Source organism: Aethalodelphis obliquidens, unplaced genomic scaffold (genome assembly GCF_003676395.1).
Source record: "Aethalodelphis obliquidens isolate GAN/ISIS:26980383/991018 unplaced genomic scaffold, ASM367639v1 scaffold58, whole genome shotgun sequence".
Lineage (NCBI taxonomy): Eukaryota > Metazoa > Chordata > Mammalia > Artiodactyla > Delphinidae > Aethalodelphis > Aethalodelphis obliquidens.
In genome coordinates this window covers 9,436,628-9,456,135 of record NW_020838002.1, presented here as the reverse complement: position 1 = coordinate 9,456,135, position 19,508 = coordinate 9,436,628, and the positions used below count along the sequence as shown (strand labels likewise).

The 19,508-nt window shown below is 51.8% G+C and overlaps 1 protein-coding gene across 5 annotated transcripts in view; it reads left to right on the top strand.

Annotated features, from left to right (window-relative positions):
* Positions 1-19,508, top strand: part of BCAS3 (BCAS3 microtubule associated cell migration factor) — a 574,202-nt gene that overhangs the window by 546,796 nt on the left and 7,898 nt on the right. For 3 of the 5 annotated variants that reach the window (XM_027087291.1, XM_027087292.1, XM_027087300.1), the window contains one exon: positions 4,489-4,656. In XM_027087291.1, coding sequence (XP_026943092.1) covers positions 4,489-4,656 — 168 coding nt within the window. Of the gene's footprint in view, positions 1-4,488; positions 4,657-7,813; positions 7,927-15,322; positions 18,399-19,508 lie in introns of those variants that run through there. The other 2 variants (XM_027087294.1, XM_027087295.1) reach the window with 2 other exon arrangements.

Below are 19,508 nucleotides of genomic sequence, written 5' to 3'. Positions count from 1 at the left end.
AGGATGGGCTTCGGAGGCATCCCTCAACACCCTGAAACTGTTCGTATCATTTCATGTTTGCCAATACACATTTTGGGGGTAAGTTTATAACTTTCACCAGCTTCATCCCAAGAGGTGAAGAACTTCGCGTACAGTCAGACTTTGTAGAAGAGTGCTCATGATAACTTAGATTATCATTATAACAAGGTTTTGTTGAGCCAATGAGACCTGAACTGAATCTTAGAAAATATATTCAGAGAATAGTGGGGTGGCAGGCAGCCCTGAAGGAAGGGGTCACCAGGGAGCATCATGGGAAGACTGTCACACTTAGGACCGGTGACCTTAAGTTGTCTCACGTCCCTCAGTCTCAGAAAAATGCAGATCTGTAAAATGGTGACCATTGCTTCTTCCCAGAGTTCTGTGGACCTTGAGCTTTTTTTTTTTTCTTTCTCACTTTGTATTCCCATCCCTCCGCACAGGGCCTGACTCATATCACAGTGGACACTAATCCATATTTGATGAATGTGTGAGTTAACCGAAATCATAAACGTGAGAGGGCTTGGTAAACAGCAGAGCATTGCTTCAGCTGCTTCAGCTAGAGATCTTTGTTGCTAAGTACATATACTTTGTGCTTTGCAAGCAGCCTGCACTAAGTGTCTTCTCCCCCTTGAAACTGACCCTTTCCCCCGTAATGGGGCTCAAAGGGCCAGCCCATCTGATGGAGTGTCTCTAGGCTGGCCAGATGAATGATAGCGGTGCCGATCACGCTGACAAGATGTGCAGTTGCCTAAGAGCCCAGAGGTGACCTCGCTCTCCGAGGGCTTAGCCTCTAACTCCAGCCCCTGCTGGCACACGCACACACCTGCAGCCCTTTTCTCCCTCCCAGACGAGGAGACCCCGTGAGCGCCTTTGCTGCCCTCATCTGCACTGGCAGGGGTGGAAGGATGGACAGGAAGGGGGGCATCGCTGGGCCTCTGCTGGGACTCCCTCTAGCACTGTAAGCAGGACCACTGACTGCGTGCTCTCTGTGACCTCTCAGGCCTGTCGAAATGATCAAATGCTCCTTTGCTGAGCACTTTCTGTATCCCCAGCCTCGTACTCACAGCTTCCTCGCAGTGCCCGTGCTAAGAGAGAACAGATTAGATCTTCTGTCAATTTTTCTTTTCTCCTGTGTGCCGTCCGACAGGATGACTCATCGGCGTTACCAGGATACTCCAAGAAACTTGGGCTGGTTGGGTGTGGGAAAGATTTTTAAAAGGCCGTGGTTGAAGGTGACAGGAGTTCTCAGAGCAAGTTAGGAAAGATAGAGGTGATTTCTCCCCATAACAGTTCTCCAGATGCAGCTCCAGATGCAGCTGATAGAATGATCTCCACGATGAGAGTTAGGAGCTTGTGTTCCAGATCTGTCACTTGGAGACTTTGAGCAAGCCACTGAATCTCTCTGCGCTTCCAGCTCCTCTCCCGTAAATTGGAGTGGTACCCATCTCGCCTTTCAGGATCACTGTGATGGTCAACATTTATGATGACGCTTCAAGTGGTATAAAGTTGTACATATTTGTTATTATTAACATATACACGAGCATTACCCCTTATGTGCAGAGCACTCACTATATGCTATTTATCTAATGCAAACCCCGTAACACCCCTATAAGATTGTATCGTTTTTCCATTTTTATGGATGAGGAATCAGAGGCTCAGAAAGGTAAAGGGCTTGCCCAGAGCTATACGCATACAAGTAATATGTGTTAGAGCCTGTGTTTCTGTTTCCATTCTCCACTATAACACTAGCTCATGATCCTTTTCTCCTGTATACTGTCACTCTGTCCCTTACAATATTACGTACTCCTCTGGCCTTTACCCTCTCTCGTGGACCGGGCCTCTTACCTGCACGCTTCTTGCCATAACGTCTTGCTGGATTGTTTCGTTTTCTTCCTGCTTTGGCTTCTGATACACCTCTTGGCCCTGCTGTCAGCTTACCTGCCCTGACCTCTAAACACAGTACGTACAATCCTTGACTGAGCGCCTTTCTAGAGGCAGGCACCCTGCTCCTGTGAAGTGAGATCATTCTCTTCCCTTCCCCAGGCTCTGGGACATCTCTGTCCATAAAAAAAAATAAAATAAAAAGTTGCCGCCCCGGCCCTGAGCGCACAGAGTGGAGGAGTGCCCACATTTTATTGTTGATCTCCTGTTCTGGAAATTACTAAGCATAGACTTCCCAGGCAGACCCCAGGCAGACCAGGAACGCTGGTGCTGTAGCTCTTGATCTTGTCAACTAAGAGTAGGGTGGCGCTAGAGGAGAACTCAGACTCCCGGCAGGAACCTCACTTAATCTCTTCCCTCCTTTGAGACAGGGCAAAGGGTTACCAGCTGTACTTCAGAGATGGAAAAAGGAGTTGGAGGGACTTGCCTCACATCACTTAGTGAGTGGGCACTGGAATCAGCAGTCCACTGTGTGTCTTCATTCCTTGTGTGTCCTTGGGGACTGGGCACCTTTGAGTCGTGGCTGATGCCGGTTGAGTGTGGGCTCTAGGGCAACACTGGCACAGCCCGGGCCCTTAGAGGGCTGACACTCAGAGCACCTCTCCCCCACTGCCCAGCGCCTGGCTCCCCAGACCCACCGCCTGACCCTACCTGATGGAGAGAGAAGGTGGTACAGGGCAGCTCCCCATCCCTGAGTCCCACCTGACAGGCTGATCCCCAGCAACGCACTCCCAAGGTGGGCCTCTTCTTGGGGAGATGCATTTATAGACGCTGCCCATTACCCCGGCACCAGGAATCTACCCTCCAGTTAGGCAAGAGATAAATCAAAGCCAAACTCGGCTGATGACATCCAGGAACCAGGAGTGACCCTTGCCACACATAGAAATCCCAGCGGGCTGGCCAGGGGCCCTTGTCTGGTCAGGAGAGCTCAGGATTATCTGGCCCTCTTTGCTGATGTATGGAGTCACCGACTGTCGGAGTGTTTACGAACGGTTATCACCTCAGTGCTTTGGCCATTATCAGAGGCAGGGCCGCCTGCCGGGGCTGGGGCTCGCACCCTCTCTATTACCACCTGTCATTGGCAGAGAGTGTGCCCTGACGCTGCTCAGTCCTGACTGCCGAGGGAAGATAGTTTCTGACGGCTGATCAAAGAGGAGAAGCAAGACCTGATAAAAAGAGTGTGTGGTGGTGTTCTTTTAACTTTGGGAAACATCGGCATTTGCATTTTTTCCCCATCTTCCTGGTGCTGGCAGGAACCAAGCCCAATAAATGCAGTGGATTCAGTTACCTAATCGCTGGGGAAATGGTGTGCGCTTAAAGCAACAGAGCATGACTATAATCTCCTTCCAAGAGAGAGTGGATGAAATAAGCTTTCACAGAAGACTTGCTGTATAATAAAGGAGAATAATTTAAATTTAGCCTTTGAAGTGATCCTGCATGTAAAATCTAATCTTGGCATTCAGCAGAGCACCGTGTACTTTTTGGAATTGGGAAGCAGCTTCAGATCGAGGAAAGGTCTTTGCTGAAGATGCTATCACCCAAGTCTCGTGCTGCCGTCCTGAAAATGGCGCCCCAGTGGTGCACGTGTCCTGGGGCAGCTGGGGGACTGTAGGCGGTGGAGTAGAATGAGTTCTAGACTGAGCCGTCGGAAGATCTGAGTTCTTGAACCAAGCCTGCCACAAACTTGCCGTTGGATCTCGGGACATAACCTTTCTGAGGACATTTGATATAGGTGATAGGATATAGTGACTTAGAATGCTTTTTTTAAAAAAAATTTAAGCTATGTAACCCCTTTTAAAAATGAATCTTTAGGGCCTCCCTGGTGGCGCAGTGGTTGAGGGTCCACCTGCCGATGCAGGGGACACGGGTTCGTGCCCCAGTCCGGCAAGATCCCACATGCTGCGGAGCGGCTGGGCCCGTGAGCCATGGCCGCTGAGCCTGCGCGTCCAGAGGCTGTGCTCCGCAACAGGAGAGGCCACAACAGTGAGAGGCCCGCGTACCGCAAAAAAAAAAAAAAAGAATCTTTAGGCGAAGCCCTATTGCCTCAAACAGAGGAAAGTGGGGAGGGCAGTTTGCTTGAACCTGGGAAAGAAGTTTCCTACCCTTGACCTAGATCTTGAAGCAGTCCCTGAAGACTTCAGAGAACCCTGTAGGTCCTCAGAAAACAGTTCGGGGGAGTTCCCTGGCGGCCCAGTGGTTAGGACTCTGTGCTTTCACGGCTGAGGGCCCGGTTTCAATCCCTGGTGGGGGAACAAGGATCCTACAAGCCATGCAACAATAACAGAAAAAGAAAACAGTTCAAAAACCACTAGCCCAATGCCGCGGAGGTCTACACACTCTGATCTGGTGGCATGAGCGGTCTCGTTCTGCCCTGCACATCCGTGTTTTGTGGCGTTCCCTCCTTCATCCGTCCCGTGGAAGGGCTAAAATGGACCCTGGGCAGGGCGGGGAGTTGGCGGTGAGCAGACATAGAGAACGGCCCGCTCTCTGCAAGGTGACTCAGCGTCAGATGTCCCTTGTGCACTGCAGGTACCTTCGACCGGAGCGTGACCCTGCTGGAGGTGTGTGGGAGCTGGCCGGAGGGCTTCGGGCTGCGGCACATGGCCTCCATGGAGCACACGGAGGAGGGCCTGCGGGAGCGGCTGGCCGATGCCATGGCCGAGTCACCGAGCCGGGACGTGGTGGGATCCGGAACAGGTAAAGGCGGCCTCACACTCCTAGCCTGGCTTGGTCGTGAATAGCTCCTGTGGGTATGGAGCTTCTCTGGCGGGAGAGGGTGTGTGTTTTAACCATTTGTTTCTTTAGTTAGTACTCTGATTGCCATCCATTTTGGAAGCTTCTGATATTGGGAAACCCCGTGCAGAGGGGGGTTCCCAGGGAACCGACCCCTCCTACATGGACTAATGCGTACGAACACGCTGTGGTTACACAATTGTATTGTATAGGTGGCTCCCAGAAGGACACCTTCTCCAGGGGAAGGGACAGCCTTGGTGTCCCTAAGGTTTCAGCAGCCCTTGAGCACTGAACACTGAGGCAGCACACCTTCTTCTGCCCTGCTGCAGGCTTTATAGATTGGAGAGTATCAGTGGGCCCTGCCAGCCGGGAGGGAGCAAGGATGCAGCAGGCAAGGCTGGTGTGATCCCCCAGACAGCTTTTTCTCACACTGCCTTTTGCCTCTGTACTCTTGTCTCTGAGACGGTGCAGCAACTGGGGCCTGGGGTAGTTTCTCACATCCATAGAGCAGAGACATCCTTAGATGATGGGTAAGCCCTGCCCCGGGCAAGCAGGTGTACACACACACACACACACACACACACACACACACACACGTATGCACTTAGGAAAGCCCACAACCCTTCCATCTTTGCAGAATTACAGTACAGCCTGCCTCTCCTTTTTTCTTTTTTTTTTTTTTTTCTGCCTCTCCTTTTTTCTAAAGTACCCCTTCCTTCTAGACATCTGTGCTGTTAGTGCCAGCTCTAGCCTGGCTTTTATCCCTGAGGAAGACTGCCCCACAGGCCTCTTGCCAGTGTTCTGAGGTCAACAGGAACTTTGTTCGGGGATGGAGCAAATCCTGGCTGCAGGCCTTCTCACTCTTGCTTGCCTGAGTCCCCTCAAGCCTGTTATTCCTTACCATGAACTGCTCCATCCACGTGCCTACCTGAAGAAGGGATTCCAGGGAGGAGAAACTTACAACCCTGGGGCAGGAATCAGGACAAGCAAGATCGAGAGTCAAAGCATTTTTGGGAAAAAAAAAAAAAGGGCTTCCCTGGTGGCGCCGTGGTTGATTCCGCCTGCCGATGCAGGGGACACGGGTTCGTGCCCCGGTCCGGGAAGATCCCACATGCCGCAGAGCGGCTGGGCCCGTGAGCCATGGCCGCTGAGCCTGCGCGTCCGGAGCCTGTGCTCCGCGACGGGAGAGGCCGCAGCAGTGAGAGGCCCGCGTACTGCAAAAAAAAAAAAAAAGCATTTTTGGCAGGGCTCAAAATGCCTGACATTATTACACAGTCCCAATTTCCTGCAGATCCTCCAGGTCTTTTAGATATTTGGGTTTAGCAGTTAACCTTTTCCCTCTCTTCTTTCCCATCCCATTCAGTTCCTCTGTTCCTACACTAACAGGATAGAGATGCATTGTCCTCATCTCTTTCTCCACAGCACTAGCTTCATGCCTGCCCATAGCTCTCGTGTGATAATTGGCAAATGAACAGAATAGATGCAAGAGAGGGAGTTGGCTAGAGATGGAGAGGTGCTTTATCTGGCCACAGGAGACAGCCATCTCTGAGGACCAGGCCCCCTCCGTGCCCCCTTCTTCCCTGGAAAGGAAGACGTGCACCATGGAAGCTGCAACAAGCCATGTCCCACCCCCTCGACTTCCACAAGCACAGACATGGGCACGCCACCTCTCCACCCCCATTGTAAAGCCATCCAACTAGTGAATGGCAGGTCATCATGCCATTGTTCTCCCACCTGGATCCGGAGATGAGAAGCAGCTCTGCCATTTACAGGGGCTCTAACCCCATTTTGCTTGGAAGCTGGCCGAAGGGAGAAAATCTTTTCCCTTTCTGAACCTTGCTCGTAGCACAGCTTTCCCTTACATCTCTGGGCCCTGGCCAGCCCCAGCTCACACAAACCAGAGCCGGTGGCACCAGACACACTCCCAAGGAGCCACCCTTCCAGGGACCAGAGCAGCTCTGGGTCAGCTCTCCTCCCCAGCCGCCTTCCTCAGAAGCCGCTTAGAGCACCTCCGTGTCGTCCAGCAACAGATTGGAAGGCGCATTCAGGCAGAGTTGGGGAACTTCAGCCTGGCACAGACCATTAGTAACCTGAGCGAAGCTGGCAGCCATTCATCTGCCAGACAGCTGAAGGATTCGGGAGAGTCTTTGTGGCCTTAAGCAGGTTCATGAAATTAAAAAAAAAAAAGAGAGAGAGAGAGAGAGGAAATTAAAACTGTATGACCCATAGGTCAGAAAATAGGAGATGCCCTTTTTGAGCAGAGGGATTTCATTTTCCTCCCCAAGCTGTCACCAAATGGGATTCATTTGGTTTTCTTTGACCAAATTAAATCTATCAGTCTATATGTGTGCACACATATATATGTTTTTGTTGTTGTTTTTAAACTCTGCCTCGATTTTAAAGGCCAATAAGTTAAGCAGATATCATGGAAGTTAACCTGTTCCCCCCTGCCATTGTTGAGAATCAGTTTTCACATTTTGCAGCTCCAGATAAAGTATCAGCCTGGTCGTGCAGCCCAGGGCCTTGAAAGGGCAGCCTGACACACCCACACCAGAGTCAGCCTGCTGCCCAGAGATAGCCAGGCAACGTGGGTGAGAATTTCCAGCAAGTCACCCTTTGCTCAGAGCAGCCTGTCAGTCCCGCTCTCGCTTTCCACAACCTGCTCCTCTAGGTGCTCGTGGGATAGGGTGACCCAAGCATGTGCCTCTGTTGGTTCCTCCAAGGCACCAGAGATGATCAGTTTCTGTAATGCTTGCAGCAGGCTCTTTGTTTAGTGTAGTACCCGGGACGGGTGCTCCATGACCCCTGACACCAAAGCCCATTGTATCCATGCTTCACTATTATACAGGTTTACCTAGTGATATGCCGGTAAATGTTTCACAACCAGCTCTCCAAAGGGAAGCAGGAAAGCCCTGATTTATAGCAGTTGGGCATTGCCATAGGACAGAACCTCCCATTACGGCCAATTTCAAGCTATTAGCATGATGTCAGTCAACCTAGCAGAATTCCTGAACATGTAGCAGTCAGCCAGCCCCAGCACCCCACCGGTAAGCCGTACCATAGTGCAAAACAACTCTCCCCCGAAGTAAAGCAAAACCTTTCAAAACCTTACTATTCGCAGAGTGGTCTGTGAACCAGCAACACTGTCTGTATCCAGGAGCTGATTAAACATGCAGAATCTCAGGCCCCATCCAGCCCTACTGAATCAGCACCTGCGTTTTGACAAGATCTCTATGCACATTAAAGTATGAGAAGGCCCGTTTTAAAACGTAGTTGACCTGTGAGGCGGACATTAGCTCTGTCCTCCAGGATGGCTGTGACCAGTTACTCTAATTGGATCAAAATTAAATTTGAAAGTCCAGCTAAAAAATAACTGACTGAATTGCTTTCTTTCTAATATCCTCACACCTCTTGCCCCTGTTACCTTTCCCCTGTCCCCAGTCAAGAAAACAAAATCCAGGTCAAGTCAACTCTGCTCGTACACTTAGGTTGCTGAAGAAAAATCGTAAGTTGTTCAGATCGGTACGTCTACAAACATACGGCCTCTACTGTCCAGTGAGCCCTGGCAGTCCTCCCGCATTTTCCCAGTGCCCCCTTTTCCGATTCTCAGTTTGCACTCATCTTTTGCAGCAGATCCCAGTGCCTAGAACAGTGTCTGACACATAGGGGGCGTGCAGTAACTACTGGGTGAATGGATTGTACATTTAATCTAGGTGTTAGCAGCTCTGCTGCAGCCCCTGCTTTACTGCTGTGGCTTCTGGCCCGTTTTCATTCTCTTAGAGATTCCCCAGATCTCTGGTCCTCTAAGAGTTTGTATTTTATTATTTTTTTCCATATTATTGCTGTTTATTTGGTATGAATTAGTCTGCGCTTTATTCGGTATGGGACCTGTGCTCTGTCCACCCGGCATCTTGAAATCAGTCTCTTTCCTTCTTCATGGACGCTATGTCAAACTTCCCGTTCCCCTCAAATCTCTTACCCCACCAGCTTGTCTCTCACCCTCAGAAAATGCTGGTCACCATTTGAGCAATCCCTTGGCCTCCTGCACCCAGACCCTAAACGTCCCTGCAGCAACGTCCCCTCCCCTGCTGTCCAGAGGAGGAGCAGTTCCTACCCCCAGCCTGCCCGGCCACAGTACCCAGAGTCACCACCGAATGTCCATTTTGCCCCAGCGCTGGCCCGGTGAGCCAGGCCCTGTAATCTCGGAGTGATTTCCCTGTAGTTCCTGTTTCACCACACTCTCATGGTTTTTCTTCTGCCTCTGCTACTTGTCCGTCCTTTCCCTGGGCTTGCTTTCTCTGTCGGCCTTCAATGTATTTCTCCAGGCCCTTTCTTAGCCCTCTTTCCTCTCCCTCAGTGCGAACAGGGCCATCCCCTCTGCTTCCGCGGCCTCAGTTACTACCCATAAACCGATGATTTCCAAAGATTCTCCAAGTTGGCTTCCTCTCCTGATCTCCAGACCAGTCACCTGTCGATGTTTCCACATGTCCAAAAACTGAACTCCTCTCCCGCCAGCTCTGTCCTTCTCCCGGATTCACCCCATCTCATCACGTACAAAGCCCTTCATGACCAGCCACTGCCCTGTCTGCGGACTCCTCTCTCACTGCTCTGGGCGAGCTCCAGCCGAGCTGAAGTCCCCGGAGGGTCCCTAAGCACACGTGTTCCCTCTGCCTGCTGGGCCTCTGCACAAACTTCTCCTTCTGCCGGGAATGCTGTCTCCTACAGCCCCTCCTCTCTCAGCCCCTCAAAATAACATGACTAATTCCTGCTTAGTAGACAAGCCTTTCAATATTGCCTTTTCTAGAAAAATAGGATTTTTTTTCAATAAGCAAAACATTTACTTATTCCAGTTGTTTTGTGTCTAAGTAAAGGTATAACCTAAAACCAAAAAAATTTTCATAAACACCTGGACACATATTAAGTTTATTTTCACTTTAACTCTTTCAATCACTATTTAGCTAAACCTTGTCTTTCTTTCTTTGGCTTTCTCCCACATCCAATAGCAAAAGCCCTAGGCCTAGTTCACAGGTCCTGACCAGCTGTTTAAAGTATTGACACATCTCTGTTGCAGGCAGCCTCCCTTTGCTGCTGTTGACTCTTAAGAGCTCACTAAGTCAGCAGTCAAGGTCAAGGGGGACTGACGCTTCCCCATGACTGTGGCTTCCTTCAGTCCTGGGAATGCTGTTTCATTCTCCTTTATGGAAAGAGGCTCATCCTTTTCTGTCTAGAGTCTCTTTAACAGATTCTGTCCTAGTCCAGAAGCAGCTACTCTTGGGGATCACACTGGGGGCTCAATCTTTACCTCTTACCTTCCATGAGAAATACATTTACTTCCTTGCTCAAATACATAAAACTTTCAGAAAACAATAGTATAGGCAGTACACTCTAGTACTATTTTATTTCTTTTTTTTTTAAATTGGGGTATAGTTGCTGTGCAATGCTGTGTTCGTTTCTGCTGTACAATGATGTGAATCAGCTGTCTACATTTTTTTTTAATGCAGTCATGACTCACTAAACTGACTTTACAATACATCAATGAATTGTGACCTACAGTTTGGAAAGCAGTGCTCTAGTTTACTCTGCTAAATCCTCTGAGTTTTCCTGTGTGTATAGTAATTACTCAGCAGAAAAGGCTGTGAGATTCTTTTCAGCGAAAGGTCTTCCAGAGATTTCTGTCAGAAACTACTTTTTCTTTTTGAAAGGGCTGTACCTTTTTTCCTCCTTAATATGGAAAGCACATTTTGAACAGTAGACACAGCTTTTAAATGGTCATAGGAAGGGTTCAATAAGTGAATTAACAAATATCCATTAACAAAGTCCATCGACTACCTACGTTTTGCAAAAAGATGAACTAAAAGCACTATTTTTGTGTATGCGCGCTAATATCTTTCATTTCAGGACTGTGAGAATTAAGATCTCAATAAATGTTAGCTATTGTTCCTGGAGTTGACCAGATGGGCACCCCAAAACAAATAACCCAGTATGTTGGACCATGTTGGACCCTCTATCCTCCCTCTAGGATTAGCTCTTCCAATGGGCCTTGGAACTCCTGCTTGCCTCATTGCTGAGGGCTGGGAACATTTTCGTGCTAAGGCTGCATTTCCAGTAGGACCCGTGTCAGCCCCCTTCCATCTCAGGGTGCCACATGATCACGTGACAGTAATTGCAGGCATGGGGCAGTGAATTAATTCTCTTACCTTTTAGACGTCCCTACTCTCAGGCAAGCACTATCATGGAAGCAACTTAGCCAGTCCCTTAGGTACTTTCCTTTGCTTCACCTAGTCGGGCCCTGGATTTTCTCGCCTTCTTCAGTGCCTCTACAAAATGCTTTCGGGGCTCCTGTCAGCCACCTCCCCAGTAGGCCCTCACCTTCTCTCCGGGGCCACTGCAGGCAGGCGGGCTCTCTGGAGGTACCCCTGGGCACGGTGCTGGCCCTCCAGGGAATAAAGCTTTCCCTCACTCAGCTCACTTTCTTCCTCTCTAAGTCCAAGGGATAGGGAAGACAGGAGGTGCAGGAAATGTTGGCCTCCTGTTCCCATGATGTCCTGGCCGCTGTTCCCTGTGCCGAGCGCTTTGGTTGCCTTGTTTCCTCCTCTCCTTTGTCCTCACGGCCGCCACCTCCCAAACGGCTTCTACGTCTCCGATTCCATGCTAACCGTGTGAGCATCCTACAGTTGTCACACCACCGCCGGGTAGACGTTCCTCTCTGCGATGTACAAAGGAGGAAAAATTAAAGCTTTGAAGTGAAATCATAACTAAAACATGTGGGATTAAAAGGAGATATCCAGGGCTTCCCTGGTAGCGCAGTGGTTAAGAATCCTCCTGCCAGTGTAGGGGACACGGGTTCAAGCCCTGGTCCAGGATGATCCCACGTGCCGCGGAGCAACTAAGCCTGTGCGCCACAACTACTGAGCCTGCACTCTAGAGCCCGCGAGCCACAACTACTGAGCCCGTGAGTCACAACTACTGAGCCCGCATACCTAGAGCCCGTGCTCCGCAACAAGAGAAGCCACCACAATGAGAAGCCTGCGCACCGCAACGAAGAGTAGCCCCCCGCTCGCCGCAACTAAAGAAAGCCTGCGTGCAGCAACGAAGACCCAACACAGCCAAAAATAAAATAAATTTATAAAAAAAACAAAAAAAGGAGATTTCCAGGAAGAATTTCCAGTTCTTAAGATCCTGTCACCTGGTCCGAGGGGTTTATCAATCACTCCTACATATTATTCCCGAGAAGGGAGACCCAGAAAAGGAAGGCATCCTTACTGTCAGGGCCTCCTCTACCTGTCCTGTTTCCCTCTTCACAAGAGCCCAGAGCCCACACATGACAGCCTAGGCTCCTTGCTGTGATATTTCAAGTCTCTTACAGGCCTTCCTCACCTTCCTTTCCAGCCTGCTCCCCCCACACCCCTTCCACAGTCGCCCCTTATTCATATTCCATGCAGACACCCTCACCCATCACCCCCAGCACGTGGCACTGCTGACCTGGCTCTGTTCAGGGGCCTGCTGCCCTCACCCACTGCCCGGTCACCTTTTCAGACCAAGCTCAAATCTCACGTTGTCTGAAGCTTTCTCTGAATTTCTGCATCGCCTACTCACTTGACACTTGGCCCTGGGCAGGTAGTACATGTTGCCATTTCCACTAACTAGCAATGGCGGATTCCCTTCTCCATCCCACTGGGGCAAGGCTCAACTCTGGTGGTCTCTTCAGCCCCTCCGTCAGCCATACTCTGTGTCTTAGCCCAACTCCGGTTCCTCGGACTGAGTCCGATTCCTCTTTGTTACCTCTAACCACCAGCCTTTCCCTGCCCAGCATCTAGCACTGGGACAGGAGCCAAGCTGAGCCCCAGTTAATGTTTGCTGAATGACTGGATGGGTTTTCGTGGCTCCTGAGAGGTAAATGAAAGCCAGTCAGAGCAATGGAAAGAAGGATTGTGTTTAAAAGACACACTTGTCAGTTTCTGGCCAGTTCTAGATAGTTAGTTTCTGCCTCCTCCATCCCTCTCTCCTTTTCCCCTAAGGCCGCTGGAAGCCCCAGGCAAAGGCAGAGCTGTAATGGAAGTTTAGGGCTGAGAAGCTCCTCTGCACATTTCTCAGTTGCCCAAAGTCTTCTTTGAATTCTTTAACCAAAGCACACTGATTCCTGTCGACAAGGAGAAGTGCCCATGTGACCTCATCAGTGAATCTTCAGAGTCCCCTTTCCAGGTGTTGCCCCACATGGGCAGGGATTCCTGTGGAGAACGGACAGGCTTGGACAAGGGGTGGAGAAGGGCCGTTGGACCCCCAGATAAGGGGCCTTCTCTGAAGACATGAACATGGGTAAATGGTTAACGAACGGGAGGATTTCTCTCCGTTCCTCCTCTTCTGCCAGAGAATTCACCTTTAACCATTGACCTTTCCGCGAGGTGTGAGATCTGAACAAAGTTGAACACAGTCATGGATGGTTAAATACCCAGCTTTCCCTTCTGCCCCTGCCTCTGCCCCTCTACTGCCTCAGAAGATGGCCTGAGGTATTTCGACCACCATCTGCCCCCACCCCAGGCGGGATGGCTGGTGACAGAGGAAAGACAAACAGACACACAGAAAATGAAAGTTGGAAGTGGCCCTCTGACCCTTTAGGAGTCCAGAGCCTGGGCTCTTGAAGCAAAAGAGTCCTGGACGAAGGAAGCCAAGCCATGCCCATCAGATTGAATTTACAGAGGGAGGCGTTTCCGAGCACCCACCCCAGAGTCAGCTGTCTAACCTCTGACATTTGGTGATTGCTTCCTGCCCACTTCTCTTTGAACCCCACCCCTGCCCCCAGGGACCTGCAGGCCCACCACAGAAAGCATTCTTAAATGTCCTGGTAGAATCTCCCGGCACCAGGCTTCCCAGACCTACGCCGATTCCCCCCACATATGTTTTATTTAGTGTAGCCCGATAGCTTGCAGTCGCACCCCTCTGTGTGCTTAATTGAGTTTGGGGAGAATTGACATCCAGTTGCTTCATTTGTTCAGGATGATTTTTTCCCTTCTGTGCCTGCCCGCCCCACCCCCGCCAGGTTGGGGCCAGGGGGCTCATTTTTCTGGCCGGTTCCCATCATCTCCAGTTGGCCAGGACCAGCTTGCCATCTCCACTTTGATGTATGTGACTGGTGTTGGCCTTAGGGGTGGGTTGTGGGGAGGAGCAGGTGGGCCGAGCCTACCAGACCCCCCCCCCGCCCCCGCTTCCATCCGGGCATGGGCCTGGGTCCTTTGGTTTCATACTTTATCCCTCCCCAAGCCACTGGGAGCTGAATCTAAGCATATGGTTCATGCGTTTAAGCACGTCTCCATGAGCCTTCTCTGAGCAGCCCAGCAGCACTGCCAAGCAGCTTGGAACTTAAGGCCTGGTTTCCACATTCATAGAACCCGAGAGGGAGGAAGAAAACCTGAGGGGCTGCGGTGCCAGTGGTAACTCCACATCCTTCTCTGCTCCCATTCCCTTGTAAGGGCGAAGGCAGGACTGGGAGAAGGAACAGAGGGAAGGACAGACGAGTTCAGGCTGGCAAGAAATAGATAAAACCCTGCCTGACTGGCATGGACATATATACACTACCAAACATAAAATAGATAGCTAGTGGGAAGCAGCCGCATAGCACAGGGAGATCAGCTGGGTGCTTTGTGACCACCTAGAGGGGTGGGATAGGGAGGGTGGGAGCGAGAGAGATGCAAGAGGGAAGAGATGTGGGGGCGTATGTATATGTATAGCTGATTCACTTTGTTATAAAGGAGAAACTAGCACACCATTGTGGAGCAATTATACTCCAATAAAGATGTAAAAAAAAAAACAAAAACCCTGCCTGTGCTGTGCCTCGGAACAGACCACTAGCACTCCCCGCAAAGCGCTCAGTGGTCAAACCAGATTTTCGTATCTACTCCCTTTGATCTTGGCACCGCTGCTCTCTGAAAGGTCCATGTTGTGATCCTCTTTAAAGAAATATTTTATTTTCAATACGGACACAGCTCTTGACATAGCAGCAAAAACCATCACCCCTGAGAGGCACATGGCTGTGAAGTGTGTTGGTATGTAACTTCCTGTCTTTGCCTACGTGCAGGGCTTCATCCACTGCTCTTTTGGTCCCTCAAGAGGCCCCCCGCCCCTGCCCCGGTGCTCAGGCTTCAGGAGGCATTGGAGTGAGGGCAAGAGGTCGGCTCAGACAGGAGGTACCTTCTGGCGACGGACTGGTTTGGGGTGGGGAGTAGCTGCCGTGCTTCCCCCAACAAGAGTTTCTTTGAGAACCTCACTCCCTGCCCCCCACTTTTAAGATGGAAGTCAAATTTTCGGATTCTGCTGTGCAGAGCAGAGAGGTCACTAGGCTCTAATGCATTTACCATTGACTGCCCCTCTTGTAGTGCGTCTATTAGTGAGTAATTTGATTTGTACCTATTCATTTGCAGTCCCTGCAGGAGCCTGGAGCTGGCCCCTAGTATAATTGGTGCTGTCTCTATTTTTACATCATTAGATTAGCCCCGACTCCTGGCCACTTGTTGTCTGCGCTTGTCTGTCCATTTATACAACCTAATGTAACACAAAATTCATTACTGATCACATTACTTTCAACTCTGAAGCCAGCCTTGTGATAAACATTTGGTTAACCCCTTCCTGCCCACAGGGGGGCTGACAGAACAAATGCACTCCCACTCGACGGGCAAATCAATATTGTAATACAGCAAAGTGGAATTGCATTTCTAGATTTGTTATTTCTCCTGGAGGAGCAAATGGAAAGGCTCGTCTGAGCGAGCTGAATTGAATAATGAATAGAGGCCCGGCACCAGCAGCCAGTCTGTGGACAGAGCACAAAGGCAGCATCCGCCTTTGTGTATCCGCCCAGCTTTTTCATCTGGACGGGCGGCACCGCAGCAATTAATCGAAACTCGTGACTACGGGGTCAAGATCATAGGCTGGGGACCCTAACAGAGGCAACAGAGACCTTGACCCCATCACCACTGTCCTAGCTAAGCTTGGCCTAGGACAACTGAACTAAGAACTAGGTTCATTTCCTTAAAACCTTCACTGATACGAAGGCACCAGCCCTATGGCCTTGGCAGTAATGCCACCAAGCAATTAAATTAAATCCATTACTAAACTAAAGTTTACCATTTGGAAACAAATATACAAAATGTTTCCTATTTAGAGGCAGGTCAGCAGTGTTGGGATTGCTGTGAGCTGTGCCCATCTCCAGGGTGAGCACTCTTTGGTGTGGAAGTGCCGCGTGTGCCTAAAAGTGGTCCTAGATCTCAGATGGGGATGTTGGTGAGCAGCCTGGGGGATTCTGGTCCAGGAGCTGACCGAGAGCCTTAAAGGGACCTGTATTCAATCTAGAAGAGTCTTATCTACCCCCACCCTGGTTATCCCCTCCCCAGCCCCCATTTGTCTCTGGGGAGCATCCACACCCACTCTAAGTCATTAACTTGCAGGACAGTTTGTTTCAAAAAGACTACTACCCCGACTTATTAAGAAAGTCTCGTAAAGTCTATACCACAAAGATTAGAAAAATAGACATAGAGGAAGTAGAATGGAACCCATTACCATGAAAGTCATAAATCCCTAAGTAAAAATAAGCCGTAAACTGGAGATGCTCAGTTGGGAAGGGAAGCGGGAAAAGGCAGCCTGTCTAGGGGATGTTCTGCTTGAATTCAGGGAAGTCCTGAACGGGAGGCTGGGGAGAGGCACCGAAGCCTCGGGTGAGTGCGCCTCCTTTCTATTGAGTGGCATGGGCCACCCTCCGTCTCACCGAGGCTGGCACCTTGGACCGTGCTGCCCGTTAACCCGTTCGGAGCCCTGACAGACCAGAAATGACCAGCAATCCTGTGAGACGTGGAGGTCCCAGGGATTCCCGGAGACGGCTCCCAGGCCTTCTCCATTCCTCTGCTTCCTTCACGCCTCCCTCCTCTTCTCCGTGCGTAGGGGCAGGCAGGCTGCCTCACCCTGCCCGGACTGTGAGAGGCTCCATTTCCCATAGAGGGCTCTGGGACCAGGCCAGAGGCTCTCGAGTGCATCCTGTTGTGAGAAACTACAGAGAGGGGATCCCTCAGCAGGGCGTGACAAGGCACATCCAGGCAGTGGAAGGAGGACACTGGTGCATCCCCGAGGTGAGCCTGGGTTCGGCAGCCGTGTCCCCAGGGCCGCTCACCTCCCCGCCCCTGCCCAGCCCACAGTGCACTGACTTGTTCAGTCAAAGCGAGCCTGCTGCTTGGGCCTCAGCTGGCCGTCCTCTCAGGTGGGTAAGTGGGATGGTGGGGGAGAGGGCGCGGCATGGGCCCCCGCCCCATCAGCTCTAGAAAACAGATCAGAGCACAGGCCTTAACTGTACAGAACGGGACAGATCAGTGGCAGGGAGCAGACTGGGTCAGCCATGGAATGAGAGATGATGGTGATTTCTTAACCTTGATGGAAGGGGGAAAGCCACATCTTACCAAACTCTTCCGCTGCATCGGAGAGAATTTAATTACATTTGGACATTTGAATGAGAACCGGATGTGGCTTGAGCCCATCAGGCCAGCCGTGTTCAAGGAGCAGCATCTCTCCTGTGGTCCATGGGCCCCCGCGCTGTCTCACAGCCCCAGAGGGCGGCTCGGGAAGACCCCGCCCGGGAGCTCGGTGGGGTCTTCCGAGCTTCAAGGCTGGACTTCAGGAGGCAGGAAAGTCGAGGCTGGCTGCCGGACACCTGGTTCCCTGGGACAGCTTCCAAGCTCTGTGTCCTCCCCAGAGCCGTGCTGAGTGGGCATGGTCGCGGGGCCCCATATGCAGACGCACACAAAGGAGGCCCGTCCAGCACCTGGCTGGGCGTCCTCTACCGCCACGCTGCCCCCCTGCATCTACCTCAGATGGCATCTGCCGCAGCTCTGTCCCCCATGTTGTGCTGCTGGCCTGGAGCTAGAGGGGGCATTTTGGGCCCTCCTGGGTGAGGACCGCTTCTCCAAGGGCCTCAGCCTGCTGAAGCATCAGAGGTGGCAACCCCAGCTTTCTACCCAGGACCCCACTGCAGTGAGAGTGGTCTCTCCCACGCGCTCCGGGCGTATCCTGCTTCTTGAAGCACCTTCACATCCTCTTCTGTTTAGAGCCTCACACGCCCCGTGAGGTCTGCACAGCAGCCCCTCCCCTCCTGCCTGACAGATGGTGATGCAGATGAGAAGTGAAGCAACCTGCCCAGGCCATTCAGCACGTTGGCGGCAGGACTGGGGCTAGAGCGAGTCCTCCTCGACACACACAGGGAGGTTCAGCTCAAGGCTGCTCCTACATCTGGCTGATCTCAAGCATGGTTTCAGCCAGATTTATCACATAACTCAAAACCAGGGACCCGTGAGCCAGGTCAGCTCAGCCTTTGCCATCCCCAAGTATAATATGCTGTGACAGGACATACTCTGCCTGGGTCAGGATTTAAAGTTAGACAGATGTAGTGACACCGAGAGGGTCCCCACACATGGGGTGCTGGTCGAGGTGACCTGGGTGGGTGATCCTGCTCTCTTCTCCTTAAGCCAAGACTTGAGAGGGCTTGGGTCACATGGGTCGCCTGGGAGCAGCTTGTGGCAGCCTTCCTGGTCTTTCCCTGGCTGGGGCTGGTGCCCTATCATGGCTGTTGTAGGAGGGACCCGGGGGAAGGCTCCAGCCCCAGACAGGCCAGCCTACCCTCTGGCCAATACCACCTAAGCCTGGAAGGGATCCGGGGCTGGGTTGTGAGCTGCTCTGCCTGGAACTCTGGTTGGAACTGGAACTCAGATGCTCTGCTCCCTTCTCCACCCCCAACACACGCACGCGCACGCACGCGCGCGCGCATCCTGGACCTAGCCTACCTCTGTGCCCCTGTCTCATGTATTAATGCCAGACTGGCCTGCTGTCACGAATAGGGTTTCCAGAGGCCTGAGGACCTTTCCTGTTGGAGGGAAGAAAGGTGATGTGCCTTTTCCCCAGTTTTTCTGGGTGGGGCCTAAGGCACAGAGAGGGCTCTCCACTTGCCAGTTTCCTCAACCATCCTTTCCAGGTATTGATCGTGACTTTCACCTTCCAGGGAGGGGCCAGTGGATGCCCAGAAGGGTCTGAGGTCTCCTTGAGGCCTCAGGTCTCCCCCCAAAACCCTGAGGTAATTAGGCAGCTGTGCGTGGCCCCAGTGGCCAAGGGACACACTTCCAGGTGCCTGAGCCACGAGCAGCAGATATTTGCCCTTCATGTTTGGAGCTGGCAGCGGGGGAGGGCTTGGCGAGGGGCAAAGCAGGCCACATAGCCTTGGCCTCATCCTGTGACGTTCTGGGTCTCGGTACCTGCGGGGTCAGGAACAAGAGCTGGGCAAGGAGATAAGAAAGCGTGTTTGTGGGAGCCCTGTGGGTTGGAAGAGACTCCTGCCAGGAGGGAAGGCGTGTACCTGCCCACCGGCTGCAGGACTCGGGCCGTTGGCACAAGCTCTCAGGGACCCCAGGCTGAGTGTGCAGTTAGATGACCAGAAGTCGGGTGGAATCAGTGGGCCAGGGCTCTGTGCTCAGACACAGGTGTGAAGCCCTGGAGATACCCAGGCCATTGTTAGCTATCTTCTCCACTCCCTCATTCCGTCACCCAGACCAGGATTCCCATTATCTGAACTCCGAAGGCCCTTTTCATCCTCAACCCCTCAGCTTCGAGAAACTGCCCTCCTTCCTTCCACAAGTGTGCCCGGGAGGGGAATAAAAACCCCTGCTGGAGGAGAAAGGTGATACCTTCTCAGCCCTACCCCCCAGCCCCCATCCTTCCAAGACCTGGTGTTGGTGGAAGAAGAGGATCCCTGGTCTGTTGGCCTCTCTGCGGGCTCTGGAGCCTGGGGAGGGTGC